Source organism: Pristiophorus japonicus, chromosome 17, assembly GCF_044704955.1.
Source record: "Pristiophorus japonicus isolate sPriJap1 chromosome 17, sPriJap1.hap1, whole genome shotgun sequence".
NCBI classification, from domain to species: Eukaryota; Metazoa; Chordata; class Chondrichthyes; family Pristiophoridae; genus Pristiophorus; species Pristiophorus japonicus.
The window spans coordinates 65,593,717-65,621,618 of NC_091993.1; the positions used below are offsets into that span (position 1 = coordinate 65,593,717).

General features: G+C 51.5%; 1 protein-coding gene across 5 annotated transcripts in view; it reads left to right on the plus strand.

Annotated features, from left to right (window-relative positions):
• Positions 1-1,471: 1,471 nt before the first annotated feature.
• The window catches only part of LOC139227768 (methyltransferase-like protein 27), a 59,542-nt gene continuing 33,111 nt past the window's right edge, over positions 1,472-27,902 (plus strand). Inside the window, exons 1-2 of one of the 5 annotated variants that reach the window (XM_070858775.1) lie at positions 1,472-1,890; positions 9,628-9,926. Coding sequence is in view for 1 of the 5 variants with exons in the window: in XM_070858774.1 (XP_070714875.1) it covers positions 9,247-9,311 (65 nt within the window). In the remaining 4 variants the exon portion in view is untranslated. Of the gene's footprint in view, positions 1,891-9,068; positions 9,312-9,336; positions 9,927-27,902 lie in introns of those variants that run through there. The other 4 variants (XM_070858780.1, XM_070858776.1, XM_070858774.1 and 1 more) reach the window with 4 other exon arrangements.

A 27,902-nucleotide genomic window follows, 5' to 3' on the forward strand; every position in this document is an offset into this window, starting at 1 on the left:
GTAGTCTCTGCAATGGAAAGACTTACCTGAGGGCAGCTGTGGTCGGCCCGATCAGCCCAATGCACTGCAGCAGAGTACCAGGCTGATCGATTGCGGCCGAAGACAAATCTTAAAAAAAAGAGAAACACCATTTCTGAATTTTTGTTCCTTACCTCAGCCACCTGGCCTTTAAGCATCGCCCCAAAGTGCCCGGCCTCCCGATGAACGCCTCCTGCAGCTGCCGGTGTTGTCGCCCGGCAATGATGTCACGATCTCCGGGTGAAGGAAATCCGAAAAACGTCCTATCGCAAACCTCCCGCTTAATTTAGCAGGTGTCGATCATCTCGCCGCGTCTGGTTGGTTAGTGGTTATTGCGCCGTTATCGCCCCCCGCAGGTGATAATAGAGGTGCTAAGGAGGCCAATTTCAAGGCCCATAAGTATCACTGGGAATACTCCGAAAAAAACCTCTACATTTCAAATGAGTAAAAACAGCATGTCTGGACTCCCTCCCTTCCTTTGAATTAGGGTATTAAACCCCGAGAAATCCATATTGCAGGCTGAGGATGCTTGTGTAGCAACCTAGCCTTTCCTTCTGAGGCACCCCCCTTCATTTCCACCTTGACCCAGGTGGTGAGTAATAGAATACATAACATGTACGCACTTTATTCCGTTTCATGCACATGGTCTCGATCTGAAGGAAAGCAGGGTTACTGCGCTCCCCGAGACAGTAAGGCCCATCAGCTCCTTTCCATTAACCTTTACTGTTTCTAGGAAGGACTGAGCAGCCTCCACATGGCTCACAAGCTGTACTGACAACACGGGGAATCCCTGCTGGCAGCCCCAATTCACAGAGTTACATTGCATGGGCTCCTCCTGCTTTGGGCCATGTGCCACAACATGGCCCCATTCACCACATTGCAATTGCCAGTACATCTTCCCGTGTTTTCTGTTTTCCCCACCACAAGTCTGATTTTGGCCTTTGCTGGTCTTCAGCACCACCTAGCGTCTTATCCACCCAGGATCCGGACCCATTTTTTGGACTTGGGGGTCACCCAGGGTTGCGTGGCCTGGAGAAGTTTAGGTATCTGACCAGTTCCTCTGCAGCAAGTTGTCTGCCTACAAATGCAATCAACTCCTGGGCATTGATTGGGTGCCCTTGGCCTACCACTTCCTGATCTGGGATGGAAGTACTTGTAGATAGTCGTCCATTATCAGAAGCTTCACCATCCTGGGAGGGGAGCTGCTGTCAAGTTGAAGCAACCAATGGGCCATTTGTAGAAAGTCAAACAATTGAGAGCGAGGTGCCTCTTCCTGCTGGTAGATCCAGACATTGAACGCCTGCACCTGTGCAGTTAAAGTGATGCCAGCCCTGGCTTGGATCTTAGCCTTCTACGGTGGGTAGTTGGCCATCGCCTGCAGCTCCAGGACAAAGTAGGCCCTCTGAGCATTGCCCACTTTGAAGGATGCCACAATGCCAGCCCTTTGGTCTTGTGGCCTACTCAGGCCTTCATTTACCTTCGAAGCCCTTGCAGGCTTCCAGCTTCACTCCCTGCACGTTTTTCACATCTATTGCAGCAAGCCATCATTTCAATAAAATCAAAAACTATCCAAAACCTTTCATTCAAACTTACCTAATGATGTGTGTGTCCCTTTTAGAGGTTTTTTCATCGCCCTGTCAGCATCTGTCAGCCTGCTTGCATGCCAGGTTAGCTTAGTGGCTTGAAAGCCAGCGCTGAATTCGCTGCACGCCGACTGATGTCACCACGCTGCGATATCTGTTTCAGGGCGCTACCAGTTACTGGCCGTGCAAAGTGGGAGACCAATATGGCGACCACTGTGGGATCCCCATCAGTTGGCAAAAGAGTGGCAGCCGCCATTTTATCCCCATTTCATGACACTACAGAGTGGTGGTAAGTAGATGAATTTCTAGTCCATGAACTCTAATTAATGAATAAATAAAACAAAGTTATATAGCGATGGCAGTGCAGGTGGTGTGTTATAAATGCAGCTGTGGGAGTTTGTGGAGAGCATCACAATCCTGGATGACCATGTCTGCAGTAAGTGCCTGTCTTCAGCTCAGAGTTGTTGAGCTTCCGGGAGGGGAATGAGTTACATGGACACCTTGACCCAGGAGGCAGTCACACCCTTTAGGATAGGTAGTGGTACAGGTCTGGTTAGTGGTCGGGGATCTCTGCATTGGTATTGGGCAAGCAGATCAGAGAGTTAAATGTGTGACTCAAAGACTGGTGTGGGAGGAAGGGGTTTTGATTCATGGGGCACTGACACCAGTACTGGGGAAAGAGGAAGCTGTTCCATTGGGACAGGCTTCACTGGCTGGAACCAGTGTCCTGGCGAATAACGAGGGCTATAGATAGGGCTTGAAACTAAAATGGTGGGGAATGGGGTCAGGTATGGGGAAATTTAGAAATCTAAAGAGAAAAGTCAAGGCAATGAAGCAGTTTAGAAATTGGGTAAAAATAAGCAGTACAGGAAGGGCTAGAGGGGCCTAAATTGCCTCTTTTAGCGAGGAGATACGGCCCGGGCGTGGTGAGAGAATCGCCCAGGGGGAATTGGCCAGTGCTTTTGTGGAGGCACTGATGGCGCGAGCGGCCCGTTCGGTCATGATGATGTCATCACCGTGCGCAGAACCCCGTTACCGTCCCGGAAGTGAACTTGCCCCGCGCACCCTACCTTACTGCTTGGTGATGACAACGACAGCTTGAACTGGCGTGTTGCAGTCGGGAACAGGATTCTCCAGCACTATTCCAAGGCACAATCTTGGAAAAATAAAATTTGGTGGCCATTATTTTTTCTGGTTTGCAACGGTTAGTCAGTGTGGCTGCTGAACCAATAGCAGCGATATTTTGCTCAAATATTTTTCTGCCTCCTACATTTTCACCTGTTTCACTCAAAACTATTTTGACGTACTACCATTCCTGTCGCTTTATGGGAGCTGTGCTGGCACTCGACCATTTCATTGTCAGAAGATGCTTCGCCGAAGACAACGGCGCCGCCAATTATATGGGGAAAGGCATCGAAAGTGGGAGAGAGAAAGGCTACAACAAAGGGAGGGAGCACCACAGGGAGAAGTCCATGGAGCACGTTACAGGGAGAGGGACAGGAAGCACGTTACAGGGAGAAGGACAGGGAACACGTTACAGGGAGAAGGACAGGGAGCACGTTACAGGGAGAGGTCCATGGAGCACGTTACAGGGAGAGGGACAGGGAGCACGTTACAGGGAGAAGGACAGGGAACACGTTACAGGGAGAAGGACAGGGAACACGTTACAGGGAGAAGGACAGGGAGCACGTTACAGGGAGAGGTCCATGGAGCACGTTACAGGGAGAGGTCCATGGAGCACGTTACAGGGAGAGGGACAGGGAGCACGTTACAGGGAGAGGGACAGGGAGCACGTTACAGGGAGAAGGACAGGGAGCACCTCAGGGAGAGGTCCATGGAGCACGTTACAGGGAGAGGGACAGGGAGCACGTTACAGGGAGAAGGACAGGGAGCACGTTACAGGGAGAAGGACAGGGAGCACGTAACAGGGAGAGGGACAGGGAGCACGTTACAGGGAGAGGGACAGGGAGCACGTTATAGGGAGAAGGACAGGGAGCACGTTACAGGGAGAGGGACAGGGAGCACGTTACAGGGAGAAGGACAGGGAGCACGTTACAGGGAGAGGGACAGGGAGCACGTTACAGGGAGAGGGACAGGGAGCACGTTACAGGGAGAGGGACAGGGGGCACGTTACAGGGAGAGGGACAGGGAGCACGTTACAGGGAGAGGGACAGGGGGCACGTTACAGGGAGAGGGACAGGGAGCACGTTACAGAGAGAGGTACAGGGAGCACGTTACAGGGAGAGGGACAGGGAGCACGTTACAGGGAGAGGGACAGGGAGCACGTTATAGGGAGAAGGACAGGGAGCACGTTACAGGGAGAGGGACAGGGAGCACGTTACAGGGAGAAGGACAGGGAGCACGTTACAGGGAGAGGGACAGGGAGCACGTTACAGGGAGAGGGACAGGGAGCACGTTACAGGGAGAGGGACAGGGAGCACGTTACAGGGAGAGGGACAGGGAGCACGTTACAGGGAGAGGGATAGGGAGCACGTTACAGGGAGAGGGACAGGGGGCACGTTACAGGGAGAAGGACAGGGGGCACGTTACAGGGAGAGGGACAGGGAGCACGTTACAGGGAGAGGGACAGGGAGCACGTTACAGGGAGAGGGACAGGGAGCATGTTACAGGGAGAGGGACAGGGAGCACGTTACAGGGAGAGGGACAGGGAGCATGTTACAGGGAGAGGGACAGGGAGCACGTTACAGGGAGAGGGACAGGGAGCACGTTACAGGGAGAGGGACAGGGAGCACCACAGGGAGAGGGACAGGGAGAGGGAAAGGGAGAGGCAGCGAAGCACATCTAGCAGCACAGGGAGAAGCACATCAGCCAGAGGAAGAAAGTGTCACGGGGTGGCAACAGAAGGCTTTACCCTCCATGGGTATTCCGGCAGCAGTTCACTGACATCAATTTCACTGAGGCTGTGTTTCCGGAAGGACGTGGTCACAGAGCTCTGCCATCTGCTACAACCAGACCTTGAGCTCAGACCAGGGTGAGCAAGGCTCTCTCAGTGGCAGCCAAGGTCACCATCGCGCTCAATTTCTGCACCAATGGATCTTTCCAGGGAGCAACAGGAGACATCTCCAACAACTCCCAGTTTGGCATCCATTGCTCCATCAGTGTGGGCGTCAGTAATTTCACCGTGCCCGCTCGGTAAGCCCTTAGCACCCCATTATCGCCCCCCCCAACCCCGCCACCGGAGGCGCTAATGGCAGGCGCAAAGGAGGCCAATTTCTCCCCATTAAATAAAGCCAATTACACAAGTATGAGGGACGAGTTGACTAAGCTAGATTGGGAAATTAAATTGAAAGATATGACAGTGGATAAGCAGTGGCAAACATTTAAAGAAATAGTCAAAAATTTTCACCGAATATACATTCCATTGAGAAACAAAATCTCCAAAGGAAAAGTGATGAATTTATGGCTAAATAAAGAAGTTAAGATTGGTAGTAGATTAAAAGAAGAGGCTTATAATGTTACAAAGGATAGTAGTATGGAGTCCGTTATTAAGGAAGCAGTAGCGGAACATTTGGAAAAGCACGATTCAATCAAGCAGAGTCAGCATGGTTTTATGAAAGGGAAATCATGTTTGACAAATTTGCTGAGTTCTTTGAGGATGTATCGAGCAGGGTGGATAAGGGGGAACCAGTGGATGTGGTGTATTTGGATTTTCAGAAGGCATTCGATAAGGTGCCACATAAGAGGTTACTGCACAAGATAAAAGTTCACGGGGTTGGGGGTAATGTTTTGGCATGGATGGAGGATTGGTTAACCAACAGAAAACAGAGAGTCGGGATAAATGGGTCATTTTCCAGTTGGCAAACAGTAACAAGTGGGGTACCGCAAGGATCGGTGCTGAGTCCTCAACTATGTACAATCTATATTAATGACTTGGATGAAGGGACTGAGTGTAATGCAGCCAAGTTTGCTGATGATACAAAGATGGGTGGGAAAGCAAATTGTGAGGAACAAAAAATTTGCAAAGGGATATAGAAAGGCTCAGTGAGTGAGCAACAATTTGGCAAATCGAGTATAATGTGGGAAAATGTGAGGTTATCCACTTTGGCAGAAATAATAAAAAAGTAAATTATAATTTAAATTGAGAAAAATTGCAAAGTGCTGCAGTACAGAGAGACCTGGCTTGTGCACGAAACACAAAAAGTTAGTATGCAGGCACAGCAAGTAATCAAGAAGGCAAATGGATTGTTGGATTTTATTGCAAGGGGATAGAGTATAAAAGCAGGGACGTCCTGCTACAAAGGTACAGGGTATTGGTGAGACCACACCTGGAGTACTGCGTACAGTTTTGGTCTCCGTATTTAAGGAAGGACATATTTGCATTGGAGGCTGTTCAGAGAAGGTTCACCAGGTTCATTCCGGAGATAAGGGTATTAACATAGAAAACATAGAAAATAGGTGCAAGAGCAGGCCATTCGGCCCTTCCAGCCTGCACCACCATTCAATATGATCATGGCTGATCATGCAACTTCAGTACCCCACTCCTGTCTTCTCTCCATACACCCTGGTCCCTTTAGCCGTAAGGGCCACATCTAACTCCCTTTTGAATATATCCAACAAACTGGACTTAACAACTTTCTGTGGTAGAGAATTCCATAGGTTCTCAATTCTCTGGGTGAAAAAGTTTTTCCTCATCTCGGTCCAAGATGGCTTACCCTTTATCCGTAGACTATGACCCCTGGTTCTGGACTTCCCCAACATAGGGAACATTCTTCCAGCATCTAACCTGTCCAGTCCCGTCAGAATTTTATATGCTTCTATGAGATCCCCTCTCATTCTTCTAAATTCCAGTGAATATAAGCCTAGTCGATCCAGTCTTTCTTCATATGTCAGTCCTGCCATCCCGGGAATCAGTCTGGTGAACCTTCGCTGCACTCCCTCAATGGCAAGAATGTCCTTCCTCAGATTAGGAGACCAAACTGTACACAATATTCAAGGTGTGGCCTCACCAAGGCCCTGTACAACTGCAGTAAGACCTCCCTGCTGCTATACTCAAATCCTCTCGCTATGAAGGCTAACATGCTCTTTGCTTTCTTAACTACATGCTGTACCTGCATGCCTACTTTCAATGACTGATGTACCATGACACCCAGGTCTCGTTGCACCTCCACTTTTACTAATCTGTCACCATTCAGATAATAGTCTGTCTTCCTGTTTTTACCACCAAAGTGGATAACCTCAATTTATCTACATTATACAGCATCTGCCATGTATTTGCCCATGCATCCAACCTGTCCAAGTCACCCTGCAGCCTCTTAGCATCCTCCTCACAGCTCACACTGCCACCCAGCTTAGTGTCATTTGCAAACTTGGAGATATTACATTCAATTCCTTCGTCTAAATCATTAATGTATATTGTAAATATTTCAGGTCGACCCCAAACTCCAAGTCTTTTATGGCACAGTTCAAGACGCAGGTAAAGAATAGGTTGAACAGAACTGAAGGGAGTACACAACCTTGTTTCACTCCATTTGAGATGGCAAATGGGGCCGTGGTTGTGCTGTCTGAGAGCACTTCACCTGTCATGTTGTCATGAAACAGCTCAATGATGTGGACAAATTTCCTTGGGCACCCAAGTTTCATCAAGATTGACCACAGCACTGCTCCATTGACAGTATCAAAGGCCTTGGTGAGGTCAATAAATACAGTGTACAGGTCCATGTTCTGCTCAATGCACTTTTCCTGCACTTGTCTGAGTGCAAAGATCATGTCTGCTGTGCTCCGACCAGGTCGAAAGCCACATTGTGTTTCTGGAAGATTTACTTCTGAGACACGAGCTATGAGTCAGTTCAATACTATTCGGGCGATGATCTTCCCAGCAATAGTGTAGGGTCTACCTGAAATATCGATTAGATGGTTCACTGTTCGACCTCCGCCGCCTTGCTGCAAAGACCAAAGTACGGAAACGACCCATCCTAGAGGCACTCTTTGCTGACGACTGCGCCCTCATGGCACACAAGGAGAGTGACCTACAATTCACACTCAGCAAATTTGCTGAGGCAACAGAATTGTTTGGCCTAACCGTCAGCCTTAGTAAAACCGAGGTTCTCTATCAGCCTGCCCCTGGCACCACAGCACCTGCTCCCACAGTCTCCATCGGCAGTATGCAACTAAAGTCAGTGGACAGCTTCAAGTACCTTGGCAGAATCATATCAAATGATGGGTCCTTGGACAAGGAGATTGATGCAAGGATCTGTAAAGCCAGCCAGGCACTTGGTCGCTTGCACACTAAGGTGTTGAGTCACCACCACATCTGACTGTCAACTAAACTGTTGGTGTATCGAGCAGTCGTTCTCTCATCTCTCCTTTATGGATGTGAGACCTGGACACCCTACAGGCATCACATCAAAAAGTTGGAAGCTTTCCATATGCGCAGTCTCAGATCTATACTCCACATACGCTGGCAAAACCAGGTGTCAAACTGTGAGGTTCTGGAGAGAGCACAATCAACTAGCATCGAGGTGATGATCATGCGAGCCCAGTTCCGGTGGGCTGGACATGTCATCCGCATGGATAAGTCAAGGATCCCTTGTCAGCTTCTTCACAGCGAGCTCTGTGAAGGTCAAAACACCAGGGGCACCCCCACAAGCACTACAAAGATTGCATCAAGGCTAAGCTCCAGTACTGCGGCATCCGACCAAAGGACCTCGAGAATACAGCCGCTAATAAAATCCAGTGGAGAACCCTCACGAGGACTGCCTGCCAGACCTTCGAAGAAAGCCGATGTCAACGCCTGCGGGACACTAGAGATAGACGACATCAGGTGGCAGTACTGTCAGCATCAGGCACATCGAACTTCCCTTGTCCGACGTGCAAGAGACTACGTGCATGCAGCATTGGCCTATACAGCCACTTGAAGACACATGCCATTGATGATTAGCACATCAACATCTTTGTTGGATACGACAGACGACCAAGATTGTAAATAGCTGGGGTCCCAGCACTGAGCCTTGTGGTACCCCACTAGTCTGCCATTCTGAAAAGGACCCCTTTATTCCCACTCTTTGCTTCCTGTCTGCCAACCAGTTCTCTATCCAAGTCAATACATTACCCACAATACCATGTGCTTTAGTTTTGCACACTAACCTCTTGTGTGGGACCTTGTTAAAGGCCTTTTGAAAGTCTAAATACACCACATCCACAGGGTTAATAATGTAGTTCAATAAAGACCTTTCGCTTCATACAGGCGTGTCACAATCTGATAAAGCTTAATTCCTGGAATTAATGTAAATTGTAGTTTGTCAACTGTACTGAAAACAGGTTTGACTGTCGTTAGAAGCTGCTTCGTACTGTTTCATTGGTGATTTGAATTGTCCAGTAGCTAAGAGTCTATTCTGTAAAAGTGACGGTTTATAAGCAGAGTCAAGCACAACTAATTCCCTGATCTTGGCATCGAGTTGCTGCAGAATCTGGAACGCTCAGATAAGGTTTCAACTTTTCACTTTGTGTTTTGTCGCTCAGCAACAGTAAATATCTGCTAGTCTCCAGCTGTGCATTCATTTGTCAGACCGACTGAGGGGCGAAATAGCCCCGCCTGGGTTTGGGACACAGGTTTTTTTTATCGCCCAGCGTAAGGTGGACGTATGAGCCCGTAATTGCGGACTTTAATAAAAAGGGGAACCAGTGGATGTGGTGTATTTGGATTTCCAGAAGGCATTTGACAAGGTGTCACATGAAAGGTTATTGCACAAGGTAAAAGTTCACAGGATTGGGGGTAATATATTCGCATGGATCGAGGATTGGCTAACTAACAGAAAACAGGGTGTCGGGATAAATGGGTCATTCTCTGTTTGGCAATCAGTATCAGGATATAATGAGCATGGTGGATAGAGGTGTACCGATGGATATAGGGTATTTAGATTTCCAAAAGGCATTCGATAAGGTGCCACACAAAAGGTTACTGCAGAAGATAAAGGTATGCGGAGTCAGAGGAAATGTATTAGCCTTGAAAATGTCTGCTGTGTCACCCAGGTCGGGTGGCATGGTCTTAATGTTTTATGTTTTGCAGGTAAACTCAAAAGAGTTTCATGCACAAGGACCAATTGTGGAGCAGTGGAGGCGTGTCCTGCTCAGTTGGAGCTGTGAGCAGTGAGGGAAGCAGCTAGCAACTTGAGCTCCTGCCTGGAGAGCCCTGAGACCAGCCCAGGAAGAGAAGGAAGGAAGGGGCTTCACCACCACTTTAACCCAGAGGGAGAGGAGGAGAACAGAAAACTTTTAACATCTTTTTACCATTCTGCAAGGAGTTGGAGAGAGGGGGAAAAACCAACAACATCCAGTGTGGAAGGAGGGAGACCCAACATTCTACAGGTGGGTGTGGGTGCATTTCCCCAAACAGACTTTGTTGTATCGGTGGGGGGAGGAAAGAAGACCACTGAGGGCCGGAACATCGCGGGGGGTGTGTGTGTGTGTGGTAGTGTGCGTGGGGGCCTTGCTTACAACTAGGCCCCCCCCCACAATTGGAACCCCCCCCACCCCCCCCCACATTTGCCTAGCCTGGGATAGCTGGAGCTACCAGGCTGAAGATTGTCATTAATCATCCTATTAAAGATCGTTTAGGATTGTGTGCCTGGTGGCTCTAGCTACCCCAGGTGAAGACGTCTTCTCCCCCCACCTGAAGACCAACCCAAAGACTGTGTTTTTTGTGTGTTTTGCCATCTGGGGAGTGCACCCACCCACAGCTGCGAGGGGAGACCTGCCCTCGCAGTCCCCCCCCTTCCCACCCCCCTCTCTCTTTCTCCGTTACCCTCTGTTTCTCCCCTCTCTCTCTGAGGCCCCTTTTCTTCCTAATTTAAAAAAAAAACAATTAAGACAACTGAGCAGAGGGAGCAAGGCCTCTCCCCAATTGTCAACGAGGGGAGAGGTGCCTCGTTAAGGGCTCCTCTGCTCAGTTAATATACGAGGCCATTAAAGACCATTAAGGCCTGTGACTTTGGGGTGGGTGTAGCCCTTAAAGGGACCCCGTGATGGCGACCCCATCCACGCCGGTAGCAGGGCCAGCGAAGACGTATGCGTAGGTGGCAACCGCTTCCACGGCACCTCCTGCGCCACCCGCTGCCCTGCCACCATTCAGACTCATTACAAAAAAACACGGGGTCAAGAGCTACACTCACCCCACAATGAGCATTGAGGAGTGCGTGCGGGCGATGGCTGGGGTAGTCGGCCCCTCGGCCATTGTCGCAGCCTCCAAGATGTCTGGGAAGGCCGTGTTCTTCCTGGGGTCGGAGCGGGCGGTGTCCCTGGCCCTTGAAAAGGGGCTCACGGTGGGCGGGACGTTCCTGCCGGTGGACCCTCTCGAGGCCACCGCGCAGAGGGTCATCATTTCAAACGTCCCGCCCTTTGTTCCCGCTGAGCTCCTCCTCCCTCACCTACACCAACTGGGGGAGGTAAGGTCGGGGATCAACCCCATACCGCTCGGCCTCAGGGAGAGCAGCCTGCGCCACGTGTTCTCCTTCCGCCGCCAGCTCTTTGTCCGGCTGGCGCGGGAGGAGACGACGGAGGGGAACTTTAATGTGGTGCACGAGGGGACTGCCTACCGCGTCTTTTGGACGTCGGACGGCGTGCGGTGCCATGCCTGCAGGGAGGTGGGGCACGTTCGCAAGAACTGCCCCGCCTCCAAGGCCACCAAACCACCGAAGGCGGCCAAGGCTGGCGCCGCCGCCACCCCTCCCCCTAGTTGCGTCCGCGTGCCGGGAGCCATGGGTGCGCGGGCATCGTCGGAGGCCTTTGTTTTCAGGGCCTCCGGCGGGGGGGAGGGAGAGCGTCCGACCGGAAAGAAGGCGCGGAAGAAGGCAAAACATCTAGAGGCGGGTCCCCTCGGTGCGCCAGATAATTTGACCACCGCGCTCAGCCCAACCCCGTCACCGGCGAGCGCGTGGTGCCCTGAGCCCGTGCCCGAGCCCTTGAATAACACCACAGAGGGGCCCGGGCGCGGGAAAGGAAAGGAAAAGGGGGGGGCGGAGCGGGAGGCCTCGGCAGACATGGGGGTCTCCCTGCCTCCGAGCACCCCCAGGAACAAAAGGAGGCGCGGCTCCGATGAGGCGGAGGGGGAACAACATCCCTCCGCGGAGGAGTCGGTGCCCGCCGCGTGTCCCGCGTCCCCAACCAGCGCCCCCAAGCAGCGCCGTAGGCGGGAGGAGTCTGTCCCCGGGGAGGGTGAAACAGTTGAGGCTGCCCAGCCTCTGCCTCCCGGGGATGGAGTGGAAGATCTGCCTGTCGTGGGGGGCGTGGGGACCGCGGAGGAATGCGTAGCCGCCGGGCCGGGCGTCCCGGGGACTGAGGCGGGCGAGGCCGCAAAGGCCGAACCTGAGCCCGCCCAGCCAATACCCAACTTCCCCCGGGAGTCGCTCGACCCGGCAGAAACACAATTTACTGTTTTTAATGAAACAGTAGATGCTGGGCCGGGGGGTGGCAGCGGGGAGGGGGAGGAACACCCACCCTCGCCTCTTACTTTGGAGCTGGAGCACTTGGGGAGCCTGGGGATCTCCTATGGCCGGGTCTCTCCTTGTTCTCCGGTTCCTGGGGCGGAGGGGGAACCCCTTCCGCTGTCATTTCCCGACCCAGCACCATTTTTAAAAGAGCCCAGTGGGGACTCCTCTGCCGACGATCCTGGGGGTGGGATCGGGGCAGTGCCAGGGCCGGTTGGAGCGGCCGGTTCATTTGCCGTACCTTGTGCGGTCGATGGGCCGGCTGCTGGCGGCTACCTCCCGGAGGAGGACGGGGACTCGGTGGGGGACGCGGGTGAAGACCTAGAGACCACCGCCAGTGAGGCGGTGGATCTGCTCGCGGCCGCCGCTGAGGCCCTCCTCATTCCTGCAAAGGAACTCCGGGACTTTTTGGCCCAGAGCCGGGGTCGCCGCGACCAAGCCCGACTGGCCCTGGAAAAATGGTCCGAGCCAGAGCTGATCAAGGGGTCCGTCCGCGCCGCCGTTAAAACCATGGCCGCGGGCGGGCCCTTGACAAAGGAGCAGCACCTTGAGCTGCGCGAGCTCGAGGGACTCCTCGCTGGGCTGCGGAGGGAGCGGAGTTCAACAAAAGACTCCGCTCCCTCCCCCACAATAGGTTAAGGTAGAGGTTGCACTATGCTTTTGCCATGAAGATAACCATAGCCAGCCTCAACATCAACGGCGGCAGAGGGGCACGCCGTAGATTTGACAATTTTTCGCTCCTGCGGGAGGGGAAATATGCGGTGTGCTTCCTGCAAGAAACCCACACCGTTCCGGGAGACGAAGCCACGTGGCTCCTGGAATGGCAAGGAGAGGTCCGCATGAGCCACCTCACCACCATTTCTAGTGGGGTGGCCATCTTGCTGGGCCCGCATTTTCAGCCGGAGATCTTGGGAGTCGAGGAGCCCGTGCCAGGCCGCTTGCTGCACGTAACGGTTCGCCTGGGGGACGTGCCGCTCCATCTCGTGAACGTGTACGCCCCTCATCCCGGCCCGCAGCAAACGCGCTTCTTTGAAGAGGTGTCCGCTCTTCTTGGCTCCGTCGACGTCGGCGACTGCATTGTCCTCGGGGGGGATTTTAACTGCACCCTCGAGGCGAGGGACCGCTCCGGTGCCCCGCAGTGCATGACGGCGATGGAGAAGTTGAGGGACCTGGTCGGGTCCTTCGACTTGGTGGACGTCTGGCGAAATCTCCACCCCGACTCCAGCGCCTTTACTTGGGTGAGGCCTGGAGTTGGATGGTCTAGAGTCGACCGCCTTTACGTGTCTCGGGCGTACGTTTCCTGCGTCCCGGCGGCCTCCATGCGGCCGGTGCCGTGTTCGGACCACCACCTGGTGTGGGCGGAGCTCGCTTCGCTCCGCGCGAGGACGGGGTCCGCGTACTGGCACTTTAACAACCGGCTGCTGGAGGACGTGCGGTTCCAGGACTCGTTCCGTCGATTCTGGTCCGACTGGAGAAGGAAGCAGGGGGGCTTCCCCTCCTTGAGGCTATGGTGGGACGTGGGCAAGGCTCACGTCCGCGTCTTCTGTCAAGAGTACGCGAGGGGGTCGACCAAGAGGCGGGCGGCCAGAGTCGGGCGCCTAGAAAAAGAGGTGCTCGACCTGGAAGCCCGTCTCGGTCAAGTCGTCCAGGACCCGGCCCTGCGGACGGTGTACGAAGCGAAGAAGGCCGCGCTGAAGGACCTGCAGCTCGTCGGGTCCCGAGGCGCGTTCGTGAGGTCGCGGATCCGGTTCCTGCGGGATCTGGACCGCGGCTCCCCCTTCTTCTACTCACTGGAAAAAAGGCAGAGTGTCCGTAAGCAGCTCTTGACGCTGCTGGCCGACGACGGCTCTCTCGTCTCGGATCCGGAGGGCGTCAACAACAGGGTCCGTGAATATTACGGGGCTCTGTTCTCTCCGGATCCGTCCAGCGAGGAAGCGCGTAGAGTTTTGTGGGAGGACCTGCCGAAGGTCAGCCCGGAGGGCGCCGAAAATCTGGAAGCTCCGCTAAGCCTGGCGGAGCTGACCGGTGCCCTCGCCCGGCTCTCGAGGGGAAAATCCCCGGGGCTGGACGGGCTGACCGTGGAGTTCCACAGGGCGTTCTGGGACGTCCTGGGGAGCGACTACGCGCGGGTCCTGGGGGAAAGTCTGGCGACCGGGGAGATGCCCCTCTCTTGGCGCAGGGCAATCATCGTCCTGCTGCCTAAGAAGGGCGATCTCCGCCTCCTTAAGAACTGGCGCCCGGTCTCCCTCCTCAGCACGGACTACAAAATCTTCGCCAGGGCGATGTCTGCTCGCCTTGGTGCCGTGCTGGACCACATGATCCACCCCGACCAGTCATACACGGTCCCGGGCCGGACAATCCACGATAACATCCATCTGGTCCGGGACCTCATCCATTGTTCCCAGGAGGCTGGTCTGTCGGTCGCCTTCCTATCCCTCGACCAAGAGAAGGCGTTCGATAGGGTGGATCACGACTATCTGCTCGGAACTCTGCTAGCTTTCGGGTTCGGGACGCATTTCGTCGCCCGGATCCGACTTTTGTACGCCGCCGCGGAGTGTCTGATTAAGGTTAACGGGTCCTTGACGGCGCCCCTTCGCTTTAGGAGAGGGGTGCGCCAGGGATGCCCCATGTCCGACCAGTTATACGCCGTTTGCGTGGAGCCTTTCCTGCGCCTCTTGCGGACGAGGTTGACGGGACTGGCTCTGCAAGGGCCGGGCGTGGAGGTCGTCCTCTCGGCTTACACCGATGACGTGCTCCTCGCGGTAGAGGATCCCGCTGACCTGCGGAGGATGCGTGAGTGCCAGGAGATTTACTCGGCCGCGTCCTCCGCCAGGATCAACTGGGAGAAATGTTCCGGACTCCTGGTGGGTCAGTGGCGGGTGGACTCCCTGCCGGAGGAGCTCAGGCCTTTTGCCTGGAGCACGACCCATCTCCTCTATCTGGGAGTCTACCTTAGCCCCGACGAGGGAGCCTGGCCGGCGAACTGGCAGGAGCTGGAGGCCAAGGTCGCCGCTCGCCTAGGGCGCTGGACAGAACTGCTCCGAGTGCTGTCCTACAGGGGTCGAGCGCTAGTCATAAACCAGCTGGTGGCCGCAATGCTGTGGTACCGGCTGGTCACTTTGACCCCTCCCCCTGCGTTTGTCGCCAAGATACAGAAGAAGCTGGTGGACTTCTTCTGGAACAACAGGAAGCACTGGGTCTCTGCTGCGGTCTTGAGTCTCCCGCTTGAGGAGGGCGGTCAGTCGTTGGTGTGCGTCAGCGCCCAGCTCGCGACTTTCCGTCTTCAGACCCTGCAGAGATACCTTTACGTCGAGCCCCCTCCTAGGTGGTGTGCTCTGGCGAGGTATTTCTTCCGCCAGCAGCTCGACCTCAATTATGACACGCAGCTCCTGTTTGTGAACTTGGGGGGTGCCAGGACCGCCCTCCGGGAGCTGCCTGTCTTTTACAGGGAACTCATCAGGGTCTGGAACAAAGTCTCCACCAAGCGCAGCTCTCCGCCGGCTGGAGTGGCGGCCGTCCTGCAGGAACCGCTGCTCGGGAATCCGTACCTCCACGGCCGAGGCTTTATGTGGCGGTCGGAAGAGAGGGCTGTGGCTGGTGAGGTGACCAGGGTCAGGGACCTGCTCGATGGCGGAGGAGCGGGCTGGATGGCGCCAGACACGCTGGCGCGGCGCCTAAATTCTGCCAACGTCCGCCGCGCGGCCGATGCCATCGAGTCGCTAAAAACAGCTCTGGGCCCTGACTCCGTTAGGTGCATCGAGGAGGCTCAGGCACGTGGGGAAATCCCGTCCGAACTGACCCCCGTCCGGACGGAATTCCTCATCGGCGCCAAACCCCGGAACCTCCCTCGGGGGCCGGCGCCTCACAACTTGAGCCGCCTCGGGGAAATCCCCTCCGTGCCTTTCAGTTCCGCGCGGAGGGGTTTCCTGTACGGGCTGCTCCTGCACACCCTCAACTTTGCCATCCTCGCCGGCCGTCCGGACACGCCATGGCGTACCATCTTGCCGTCCGGAGGAGGCGGGGGTCCCCGATGGAGGGCACTCTACGCGGGGGTCCTCCCACTATTCATCGGGGACTTGGCCTGGAGGGTGGTGCACGGAGCAGTGCCGTGCAATAAATTTTTAAGCCGGTTCACGGACTCCCAGGCCGCCTGCAATTTCTGCGGTCTGGAGGAGTCCGTGTTCCATGTTTTTATTGAATGCACAAGGTTGCAGCCCCTGTTCCACTATTTGAAGGGGCTGCTCCTGAAATTCTGGCTGCACTTCAGTCCCACTCTCCTGATCTTTGGGCACCCTGTGCGGAGGGGAGCGGGTAGGTCCGAAGGCCTCCTCGTAGGACTGCTCCTGGGCACGGCCAAGGGTGCCATCAGCCGGTCCAGGCAGCGGGCGGTCGAGGGGGTCGTTCAACCTGACTGCCTGCCTCTCTTCCGCTCTTACATCCGGTCCAGGGTGTCCTTGGAGATGGAGCACGCGGTGTCCACCGGTACGCTCGCGGCCTTCCGCGAGAGGTGGGCACCGGAGGGACTGGAGTGCATCATCACGCCCGGCAACCAAATTTTAATTTGATTTTACGTTTTAAAGTTTAATTTGTTTTCATTGCCGGTGCTTTTAGTGTCCCCCTCCCCTTTTATAGGGGGCACTGGGAAAATTTGATTTTAGCGCCCCAAAAAAAAACAAAAAACCAAAAAAAAAAAGGGGCCTTGAAAATGTCTGCTGTGTCACCCAGGTCAGGTGGCATGGTTTTAATGTTTTATGTTTCTGCAGGTTAACTCAAAAGAGTTTCATGCACAAGGACCCCCAGGTTCCTCTGCACCTCAGCATGTTGTAATTTCTCCCCATTCAAATAATATTCCCTTTTACTGTTTTTTTTCCCAAGGTGGATGACCTCACACTGTCCGACATTGTATTCCATCTGCCAAACCTTAGCCCATTCGCTTAACCTATCTAAATCTCTTTGCAGCCTCTCTGTGTCCTCGACACAACCCGCTTTCCCACTAATCTTTGTGACATCTGCAAATTTTGTTACATTACACTCTGTCCTCTCTTCCAGGTCATCTATGTATATTGTAAACAGTTGTGATCCCAGCACCGATCCCTGTGGCCCACCACTAACCACCGATTTCCAACCCATTTATCCCGACTCTCTGCTTTCTGTTAGCCAGCCAATTCTCTATCCATGCTAATACATTTCCTCTGACTCCGCGTACCTTGATCTTCTGCAGTAACCTTTTGTGTGGCACCTTATCGAATGCCTTTTGAAAATCTAAATACACCACATCCATTGGTACACCTCTATCCACCATGCTCATTATATCCTCAAAGAATTCCAGTAAATTAGTTGAACATGATTTCCCCTTCATGAATCCATGCTGCGTCTGCTTGATTGCACTATTCCTATCTAGATGTCCCACTATTTCTTCCTTAATGATAGTTTCAAGCATTTTCCCCGCTACAGATGTTAAACTAACCGGCCTATAGTTACCTGCCTTTTGTCTGCCCCCTTTTTTAAACAGAGGCGTTACATTAGCTGCTTTCCAATCCGCTGGTACCTCCCCAGAGTCCAGAGAATTTTGGTAGATTATAACGAGTGCATCTGCTATAACTTCGCCATCTCTTTTAATACCCTGGGATGCATTTCATCAGGACCAGGGGACTTGTCTACCTTGAGTCCCATTAGCCTGTCCAGCACTACCCCACTAGTGATAGTGATTGTCTCAAGGTCCTCCCTTCCCACATTCCTGTGACCAGCAATTTCTGGCATGGTTTTTGTGTCTTCCACTGTGAAGACCGAAGCAAAATAATTGTTTAAGGTCTCAGCCATTTCCACCTTTCCCATTATTAAATCCCCTTTCTCATCTTCTAAGGGACCAACATTTACTTTAGTCATCTTTTCCATTTTATATATCTGTAAAAGCTTTTACTATCCGTTTTTATGTTTTGCGCAAGTTTACCTTCGTAATCTATCTTTCCTTTCTTTATTGCTTTCTTAGTCATTCTTTGCTGTCGTTTAAAATTTTCCCAATCTTCTATTTTCCCACTAACCTTGGCCACCTTATACGCATTGGTTTTTAATTTGATACTCTCCTTTATTTCCTTGGTTATCCACAGCTGTTTATCCCTTCTCTTACCACCCTTCTTTTTCACTGGAATATATTTTTGTTGAGCACTATGAAAGAGCTCCTTAAAAGTCCTCCACTGTTCCTCAATTGTGCCACCATTTAGACTGTGTTTCCAGTCTACTTTAGCCAACTCTGCCCTCATCCCACTGTAGTCCCCTTTGTTTAAGCATAGTACGCTCGTTTGAGACACTACTTCCTCACCCTCAATCTGTATTACAAATTCAACCATACTGTGATCACTCATTCCGAGAGGATCTTTTACGAGGAGATTGTTTATTATTCCTGTCTCATTACACAGGATCAGATCTAAGATAGCTTGCTCCCTTGTAGGTTCTGTAACATACTGTTCTAAGAAACAATCCCATATGCATTCTATGAATTCCTCCTCCAGGCTACCCCGTGCGATTTGATTTGACCAATCGATATGTAGGTTAAAATCCCCCATGATTACTGCCATTCCTTTTTCACATGCCTCCATTATTCCCTTGATTATTGCCCGCCCCACCGTGAAGTTATTATTTGGGGGCCTATAAACTACGCCCACCAGTGACTTTTTCCCCTTACTATCTCTAATCTCCACCCACAATGATTCAACATTTTGTTCATTAGAGCCAATATCGTCTCTCACAACTGCCCTGATATCATCCTTTATTAACAGAGCTACCCCACCTCCTTTCCCTTCTTGTCTATCTTTCCGAATCGTCAGATACCCCTGTATGTTTAATTCCCAGTCTTGGGCACCCTGCAACCATGTTTCTGTAATGGCCACCAAATCATACCCATTTGGGAACATCCTCAGGTTGTTCCCTCTGTCTGTCCACCATGTGTGGTGCGAGTTCCACATTGTAGCCTGCCTCTGGTTCCGCAATGTTGTTGGTAAATCTGCTTTTGACTTGGTCTACATGCCTCTGGCAGGTTTTGCCATTGTCCATTTGTACTACCAGTAGCCTGTTTCCTTCCTTGCCTATTACAGTCCCTGCATGCCATTTGGGACCCCTGCCATAGTTTAGTGCAAATACTTTGTCCCCTATCTCATTCCATCTCCCCCTCGAATTTCTGTCATGGTACTCAGTCAGCTTACGGCGCTTTGCCTCAATGATTTTGTGCATGTCTGGGAGGATTAATGAGAGCCTTGTTTTTAAAGTCCTCTTCATCAACAGTTGCGCGGGGGGGATCCCAGTTAATGAGTGCGGACGAGATCTGTATGCCAGCAGCAGTCGCGACAGGAGACGCTGCAGCACGGGACCTTGGATTTTAAGCATGCCTTGTTTAATGATTTGCACTGCTCTCTCTGCCTGGCCGTTGGAGGCCGGCTTGAATGGTGCCGTCTTGACATGATTTATGCCGTGGTCAATTGGAATTCTGCGCTGGTGAAGCACGGACCATTGTCACTGACCAATGTGTCAGGGATTCCGTGCGTTGCAAACATGGTTGCGAGGCTCTCCACAACGGTGGAGGTTGTGCTTGAGTTTAAAATGGTGCATTCGATCCACTTTGAAAATGCATCTACAACTACGAGGAACATTTTGCCCATGAATGGGCACGCATAGTCTACGTGCACCCGCGACCACGGTTTGGTAGGCCAGGGCCAGGGGCTCAGTGGAGCCTCCCTGGGGGCATTGCTGAGTTGGGCACAAATGGTGCACCTTCGGACGCAGAGCTCCAAGTCCGCATTAATACCAGGCCACCAGACGTGGGATCTGGCTATGGCCTTCATGAGAACGATTCCCGGGTGCTCGCGGTGGAGCTCCCGGACAAATGCCTCTCTGCCTCGCAGAGGCATGACTACTCGGCTGCCCCACATCAGGCAGTCTGCTTGTAGTGATAGCTCATGCATGCGCCTGTGAAAGTGTTTTAATTCCTCGGGGCAGGCATCGCGAGCCTCTGCCCAGTCACCAGTTAGGACACATCTTTTTACTAAGGATAACGTGGGATCGCTGGCCGTCCAGGCTCTGATTTGGCGAGCCGTCATGGGCGAACCTGTGGACTCAAAGGCATTGATTGCCATGACTATCTCACAGTCCTGTTCGTCAGACACTTCCGTGGTCGCCAGGGGTAGCCTGCTGAGCGCGTCGGCACAGTTGTTTGTGCCTGGTCTGTGCCTTATGGTATAGTCGTAGGATGCCAGCATGAGTGCCCACCGTTGAATTCGCGCCGAGGCGTTGGTGTTCATTGCCTTGCTCTCGGATAGGAGGGACGTGAGGGGCTTGTGGTCGGTTTCTAATGTGAACAAGGCCCAGAAAAGGTATTGGTGCATCTTTTTGAAACCTTACACGCACGCGAGCGCCTCTTCTCTACCATTCTGTACCCGCGCTCCGCCCGCGAAAGTGACCTGGAGGCATAAGCTATGGGTTGTAATTTGCCCGCACTATTGACATGTTGCAAAACGCACCCGACCCCATACGTTGACGCATCACATGTGAGAACGAGCTTTTTACCTGGGTCAAAGAAAGTCAAAACACTGTTGGATCACAGAAGGTTGCGTGCCTTATTGAAGGCGCGTTCCTGGGCGTCCCCCCAAAACCAATCACACCCCTTCCTGAGTAGCACATGGAGAGGCTCCAGCAGCATTCTTAAGTTCTGCATAAAGTTCCCAAAATAATTGAGTAGCCCGAGAAAGGCGCGCAGTTCTGAGACATTCCGGGGCCTGGGTACCAGGCGAATTGCTTCTGTTTGGACTCCGTTGGGCGGATTCCATCAGCGGCAATCCTTCTGCCCAAAAATTCAACCTCGGGTGCGAGAAACAGGCACTTGGATTTCTTGACTCGTAGGCCTACCCGATCCAACCGCTTTAGTACTTCCTCTAAATTACGGAGATGGGAGTCGGTGTCCCTGCCCATGATAAGTATGTCGTCTTGAAATACAACCGTCCCCGGGATGGACTTGAGCAGACTCTTCATATTGCGCTGGAATATGGCAGCTGCCGACCTGATGCCGAATGGGCATCGATTGTACATGAAAAGGCCTCGATGTGTGTTGATGGTGCTGAGTAGCTTGGATTCCTCGGTCAATTCTTGCGTCATATACGCAGATGTGAGGTCTAATTTTGAGAAAAGTTTACCTCCAGCCAATGTGGCAAATAAGTCCTCCGCTCTGGGCAGCAGGTACTGGTCCTGTAGGGAGACTCTGTTTATGGTAGATTTGTAGTCCCCACAGATTCGTACGGATCCATCAGACTTCATGACTGGGATGATGGGACTTGCCCAGTCGCTAAATTCCACAGGTGATATAATGCCTTCCCGCAGAAGCTTGTCTAGTTCGTGTTCAATCTTTTCCCTCATCACATAGGGTACAGCTCTGGCCTTGTGATGGACCGGTTGAGCATCCTGTGTGATGTAGATTTTGACTTTGGCCCCTTTGAAAGTGCCCACACCTGGCTGAAAGAGATGTTCAAATCACTTTATAACTGTTGAGCAGGAGGTCCGTTCCTCTAATGACATGGTATGGACATCATCCCATTTCCAGTTTAGTTTTGCCAGCCAGCTTCTCCCCAGCAGTGCTGGGGGGTCTCCGGGGACAATCCACAGGGGAAGTCGGTTCACTGTCCCTTTGTGTGTGACAGAGAACATGGCGCTGCCGAGGACTGGTACGGTTTCTTTGGTATAGGTCCTTAGTTTGGTGTCGACCCTTGTGAGTTTTGATGCGGCCACAGTTTTTCAAATTGTTGAGCGCCCATGAGAGATTGACTCGCTTCCGTATCCAGCTCCATGTTGACAGATATCCCGTTGAGTAGGACCCTCATCATTATAGGAGGCGTCCTGTTGTAGGAGCAGCGGCCATTGATCGTGTTGACCCACTGTACATCGGTGTCCCGGCTACTGTTCCCCCCATCTTCTGGTCCGCTTTCCGACCTATCCGATTCGTATACCAGCCGAGCTGCTGTTTTTTTGCACATGCGGGCCAAATGCCCTGTATATTCACAATTTCTGCAAACAGCCTGCTGAAATCGACATCCCTTTTCAGAATGCCCACCCCCACACCTCCAGCACAGACCTGTTCCATTCTTCAAAGTGTTCCCAAAGAATGAGCTGCGTCTGGCTGATCTCTCTTTAGCTTCTCTCAGTTTGTAGTTGATTGTTCGCATTGTGGGTTGATGAGGTGTGAACGACTGTTCCTGTGGCCCTTGATGGCTTCTGCTTGCTGTCGAGAGCCTGTTCTCCCAGTTTTGTCTGTGTGTGGGGGTAGCAGCTTGTTTAGTGCTGTGAACTTCTTGTTCCGATATTTCATTAGTTGTCGTACCTGCATTGTAAATCAACCTCGTTTCTTCTTCCCCTACCAAGAATGTCTGTCAAACCAGTGCTGCTGCCTCTAAGGTCAGGTTCTTGGTCTCTATTAGCTTTCGGAATATGCCTGTGTGGCCTATTCCTTCAATGAAAAAGTCTCTCAGCATTTCTCTCCTCAGTTCATCGGAGAACTCACATAAACTAGCTAACCTCCGAAGTTCCGCCACGAAGTCGGGTATGCTCTGGCCCACGCAGCGTCTGTAGTGTAGAACCTGTGTCTGGCCATGTGTAGGCTGCTCGTTGGCTTCAGGTGGTCTCTTACCAGTGTGCTCAATTCTTCAAACGACTTGCTTGCTGGTTTTTTGGGTGCCAACAGATCCTTCATTAAAGCGTATGTTTTCGAGCTACAGCTGGTCAAGAGATGGGCTCTTCTCTTGCCTGCCTTATCGTCGCCTAACCAGTCTTTGGTTACAAAGCTTTGCTGGAGCCTTTCTCTAAAGCCCTCCCAATTGTCTCCTGCATTGCACTTTCCATCTGATCCGTTGTTCGCCATTCTGTGGATTCTGTCATCCCGTAACTCGTCGCCACTGTAAAGTCCTGTCCCCTCAGTACAGATTCATACGAGGCATGTAGTGAAGTCAAGGTCACTCTGGACCTGCACCTTTATTTCACAGCTCTGGAATGCTGCACTTGCCTGAGACCTGTCCTTATATACCTGTCTCTTGCAAGTGCACCCCTGGTGGTAAGGTATGCTGGTGGTTACAGGTCATATCTTATTACAGTCATGGATAGCATGTTAGGATACAGTTGTAGCTAATAATGTAAGATACATGACAACTTGAAATAATTAAAAAGAGCTGTTCAGTTGCAGCAAGTAGCAAGCCCGCACCGAAACTGCAGAACCCAATCAGGTACAGCTGATGGGGAATAGTAAAAGTGGAGGGCAGAGAAACCAAAGGCAAAAAACAAAAAGGGCCACATTACAGCAAAATTGTAAAAGGGCAAAGTGTTTTAAAAAGACAAGCCTGAAGGCTCTGTGCCTCAATGCGAGGAGTATTCGGAATAAGGTCGATGAATTAACTGCGCAGATAGCAGTTAACGGATATGATGTAACTGGCATCACGGGGACATGGCTCCAGGGTGACCAAGGCTGGGAACTCAACATCCAGGGGTATTCAACATTTCGGAAGGATAGACAGAAAGGAAAAGGAGGTGGGGTGGCACTGCTAGTTAGAGGAAATTAATGCAATTATAAGGAAGGACATTAGCCTGGATGATGTGGAATCGGTATGGGTGGAGCTACGGAATACCAAAGGACTGAAAATGCTAGTGGGAGTTGTGTACAGGCCACCAAGCAGCAGTAGTGAGGTTGAAGACAGCATCAAACAAGAAATAAGGGCTGTGTGCAATAAAGGTACAGCAGTTATCATGGGCGACTTTAATTTACATATAGATTGGGCTAACCAAACTGGTAGCAATGCGGTGGAGGAGGACTTCCTGGAGTGTATTAGGGATGATTTTCTTGACCAATACGACGAGGAACCAACTAGAGAGCTGGCCATCCTAGTGTGGGTGATGTGTAATGAGAAGGGACTAATTAGCAATCTTGTTGTGCGAGGACCCTTGGGGAAGAGTGACCATAATATGGTAGAATTCTTTATTAAGATGGAGAGTGACAGAGTTAATTCAGAAACTAGGGTCCTGAACTTAAAGAAAGCTAACTTCAACAGTCTGAGGCGTGAATTGGCTAGAATAGACTGGCAAATGATACTTAAAGGGTTGACGGTGGATAGGCAATGGCAAACATTTACAGATCACGTGGATGAACTTCAATAATTATACATCCCTGTCTAGAGTAAAAATAAAACAGGGAAGGTGGCTCAACCGTGGCTAACAAGGGAAATTAAGGATAGTGTTAGATCTAAGGAAGAGGCCTATAAATTGGCCAGAAAAAGCAGCAAACCTGAGGACCTGGAGAAATTTAGAATTCAGCAGAGGAGGACAAACAATTTAATTAGGAGGGGGAAAATAGAGTACGAGAGGAAGCTTGCCGGGAACATAAAAACTGACTGCAAAAGCTTCTATAGATATGTGAAGAGAAAAAGATTAGTGAAGACAAACGTAGGTCCCTTGCAGTCGGACTCAGGTGAATTTATAATGGGGAACAAAGAAATGGCAGACCAATTGAACAAATACTTTGGTTCTGTCTTCACAAAGGAAGACACAAATAACCTTTCGGATATACTAGGGACCGAGGGTCTCGTGAGAAGGAAGAACTCAAGGATATTCCTATTAGACGGAAAATTGTGTTGGGGAAATTGATGGGATTGAAGGCCGATAAATCCCTGGGGCCTGATAGTGTGCATCCCAGAGTACTTAAGGAAGTGGCCCTAGAAATAGTGGATGCACTGGTGATCATTTTCCAACAGTCTATCGACTCTGGATCAGTTCCTATGGACTGGAGTGTAGCTAATGTAATACCACTTTTTAAAAAGGAGGGAGAGAGAAAACGGGTAATTATAGACTGGTTAGCCTGACATCAGTAGTGGGGAAAACGTTGGAATCAATTATTAAGGATGAAATAGCAGCGCATTTGGAAAGCAGTGACAGGATCGGTCCAAGTCAGCATGGATTTATGATGCTTGACAAATCTTCTGGAATTTTTTGAGGATGTAACTAGTAGAGTGGATAAGGAGAACCAATGGATTTGATGTATTTGGACTTTCAAAAGGCCTTTGACAAAGTCCCACATAAGATATTGGTGTGCAAAATCAAAGCACATGGTATTGCGGGGTAATGTACTGGCGTGGATAGAGAATTGATTAGCAGACAGGAAGCAGAGAGTCGGGATAAACGGGTCCTTTTCAGAATGGGAGGCAGTGACTAGTGGAGTGCCGCAGAGCTCAGTGCTTGGACCCCAGCTCTTTACAATATGCATCAATGATTTGGATGAAGGAATTGAGTGTAATATCTCCAAGTTTGCAAATGACACTAAACTGGGTGGCGATGTGAGCTGTGAGGAGGACGCTAAGAGGCTGCAGGGTGACTTGGACAGGTTAGGTGAGTGGGCAAATGCATGGCAGATGCAGTGTAATGTGGATAAATGTGAGGTTATTCTCTTTGGTGACAAAAGCACGAAGGCAGAATATTATCTGAATTGTGGCAGATTAGGAAAAGGGGAGGTGCAACGAAACCTGGGTGTCATGGTGCATCAGTCATTGAAAGTTGGCATGCAGGTACAGCAGGTGGTGAAGAAGGCAAATGGCATGTTGGCCTTCATAGCTAGGGTATTTGAGTATAGGAGCAGGGAGGCCTTACTGCAGTTGGACAGGGCCTTGGTGAGGCCTCACCTGGGATATTGTGTTCAGTTTTGGTCTCCTAATCTGAGGAAGGACGTTGTTGCTATTGAGGGAGTGCAGCGAAGTTTCACCAGACTGATTCCAGGGATGGCTGGACTGACATATGAGGAGAGACTGGATCAACTGGGCCTTTATACACTGGATTTTAGAAGGATGAGAGGGGATATCATAGAAACGTATAAGATTCTGACAGGACAGGACAGGTTAGATGCAGGAAGAATGTTCCCAATGTTGGGGAAGTCGTGAACCAGAGGATACAGTCTTAGGATAAGGGGTAGGCCATTTTGGACTGAGATGAGGGGAAACTTCTTCACTCAGAGAGTTGTTAACCTGTGGAATTCCCTGCCTCAGAGAGTTGTTGATGCCAGTTCATTGGATATATTCTTGTGGGAGTTAGATATGGCCCTTGCGGCTAAAGGGATCAAGGGGTATGGAGAGAAAGCAGGAAAGAGGTAATGCGGGAATGATCAGCCATGATTTTATTGAATGGTGGTGCAGGCTCAAAGGGCCAAATGGCCAACTCCTGCACCTATTTTCTATGTTTCTATGTGCCTTTAAATATTGCTGCTGCTGCCTGCTTTCTGCTTGTAGACACCAGCTCTCCCTGTTGTTGTTCTGCGCTGCCGTTAAGTTAAGTTGCTACATTCAATGTTGTACACACACTGATGTCGCACTCTCCATCATTGCAAACTCCCTGGCGATTGAGTTTACCGGCACCGCCAACGACATCACCGATATGGCATGCGGCGCTGGAATCGGCATCAGCTGTTGTTACAGCTGTCACCGGGCTTTAGCATCATCTCCTGGTGTTAACCTCCAAAGTTATTTTGGCCCTGAATTTGTGTTCGGTGGCTTCCTGCGGGGAAATGCTTCTGATCCGCAAATAAAGTGCCCGCCGCGTACCTGGTGGTCTGGGAGGTACGGAGACTCGCGGTCCTGGGCCTCTTTGGGTACCTATGGGTAGAGGCCCACGTATCTCAGGGGCTCATGCAATCCTCAAATGCCCCTGGGATCACATGGGCTGGCCCAACAAATGACAGAAGAGAATCCCCTTTCATGCTTATGGGGATTCCATATGTACAGAAACCTCAAGGGGGAGAAATTCAGAAGTGTGTTGGGATGTTAACTTTTAAATTAGCACCAGGCACTAATGAATTTAATTAAAAAATTTAGGATTTGTGCCCCAGGAAGGAAGTGGAGCGCTAAAATAAGTGCTCCACTTCCTTCCTGGAGCGCAACAGGACGCAAGTGGGACAGTAGGTGTGCAGCACTGCACAATGGGCCATGCAGCACCGCCGAGTTCAGAGGCTCCCTCCCTCCATTGAAGGGAAGGGCCATTGCTGTAGTCTCTGCAATGGAAAGACTTACCTGAGGGCAGCTGTGGTCGGCCCGATCAGCCCAATGCACTGCAGCAGAGTACCAGGCTGATCGATTGCGGCCGAAGACAAATCTTAAAAAAAAGAGAAACACCATTTCTGAATTTTTGTTCCTTACCTCAGCCACCTGGCCTTTAAGCATCGCCCCAAAGTGCCCGGCCTCCCGATGAACGCCTCCTGCAGCTGCCGGTGTTGTCGCCCGGCAATGATGTCACGATCTCCGGGTGAAGGAAATCCGAAAAACGTCCTATCGCAAACCTCCCGCTTAATTTAGCAGGTGTCGATCATCTCGCCGCGTCTGGTTGGTTAGTGGTTATTGCGCCGTTATCGCCCCCCGCAGGTGATAATAGAGGTGCTAAGGAGGCCAATTTCAAGGCCCATAAGTATCACTGGGAATACTCCGAAAAAAACCTCTACATTTCAAATGAGTAAAAACAGCATGTCTGGACTCCCTCCCTTCCTTTGAATTAGGGTATTAAACCCCGAGAAATCCATATTGCAGGCTGAGGATGCTTGTGTAGCAACCTAGCCTTTCCTTCTGAGGCACCCCCCTTCATTTCCACCTTGACCCAGGTGGTGAGTAATAGAATACATAACATGTACGCACTTTATTCCGTTTCATGCACATGGTCTCGATCTGAAGGAAAGCAGGGTTACTGCGCTCCCCGAGACAGTAAGGCCCATCAGCTCCTTTCCATTAACCTTTACTGTTTCTAGGAAGGACTGAGCAGCCTCCACATGGCTCACAAGCTGTACTGACAACGCGGGGAATCCCTGCTGGCA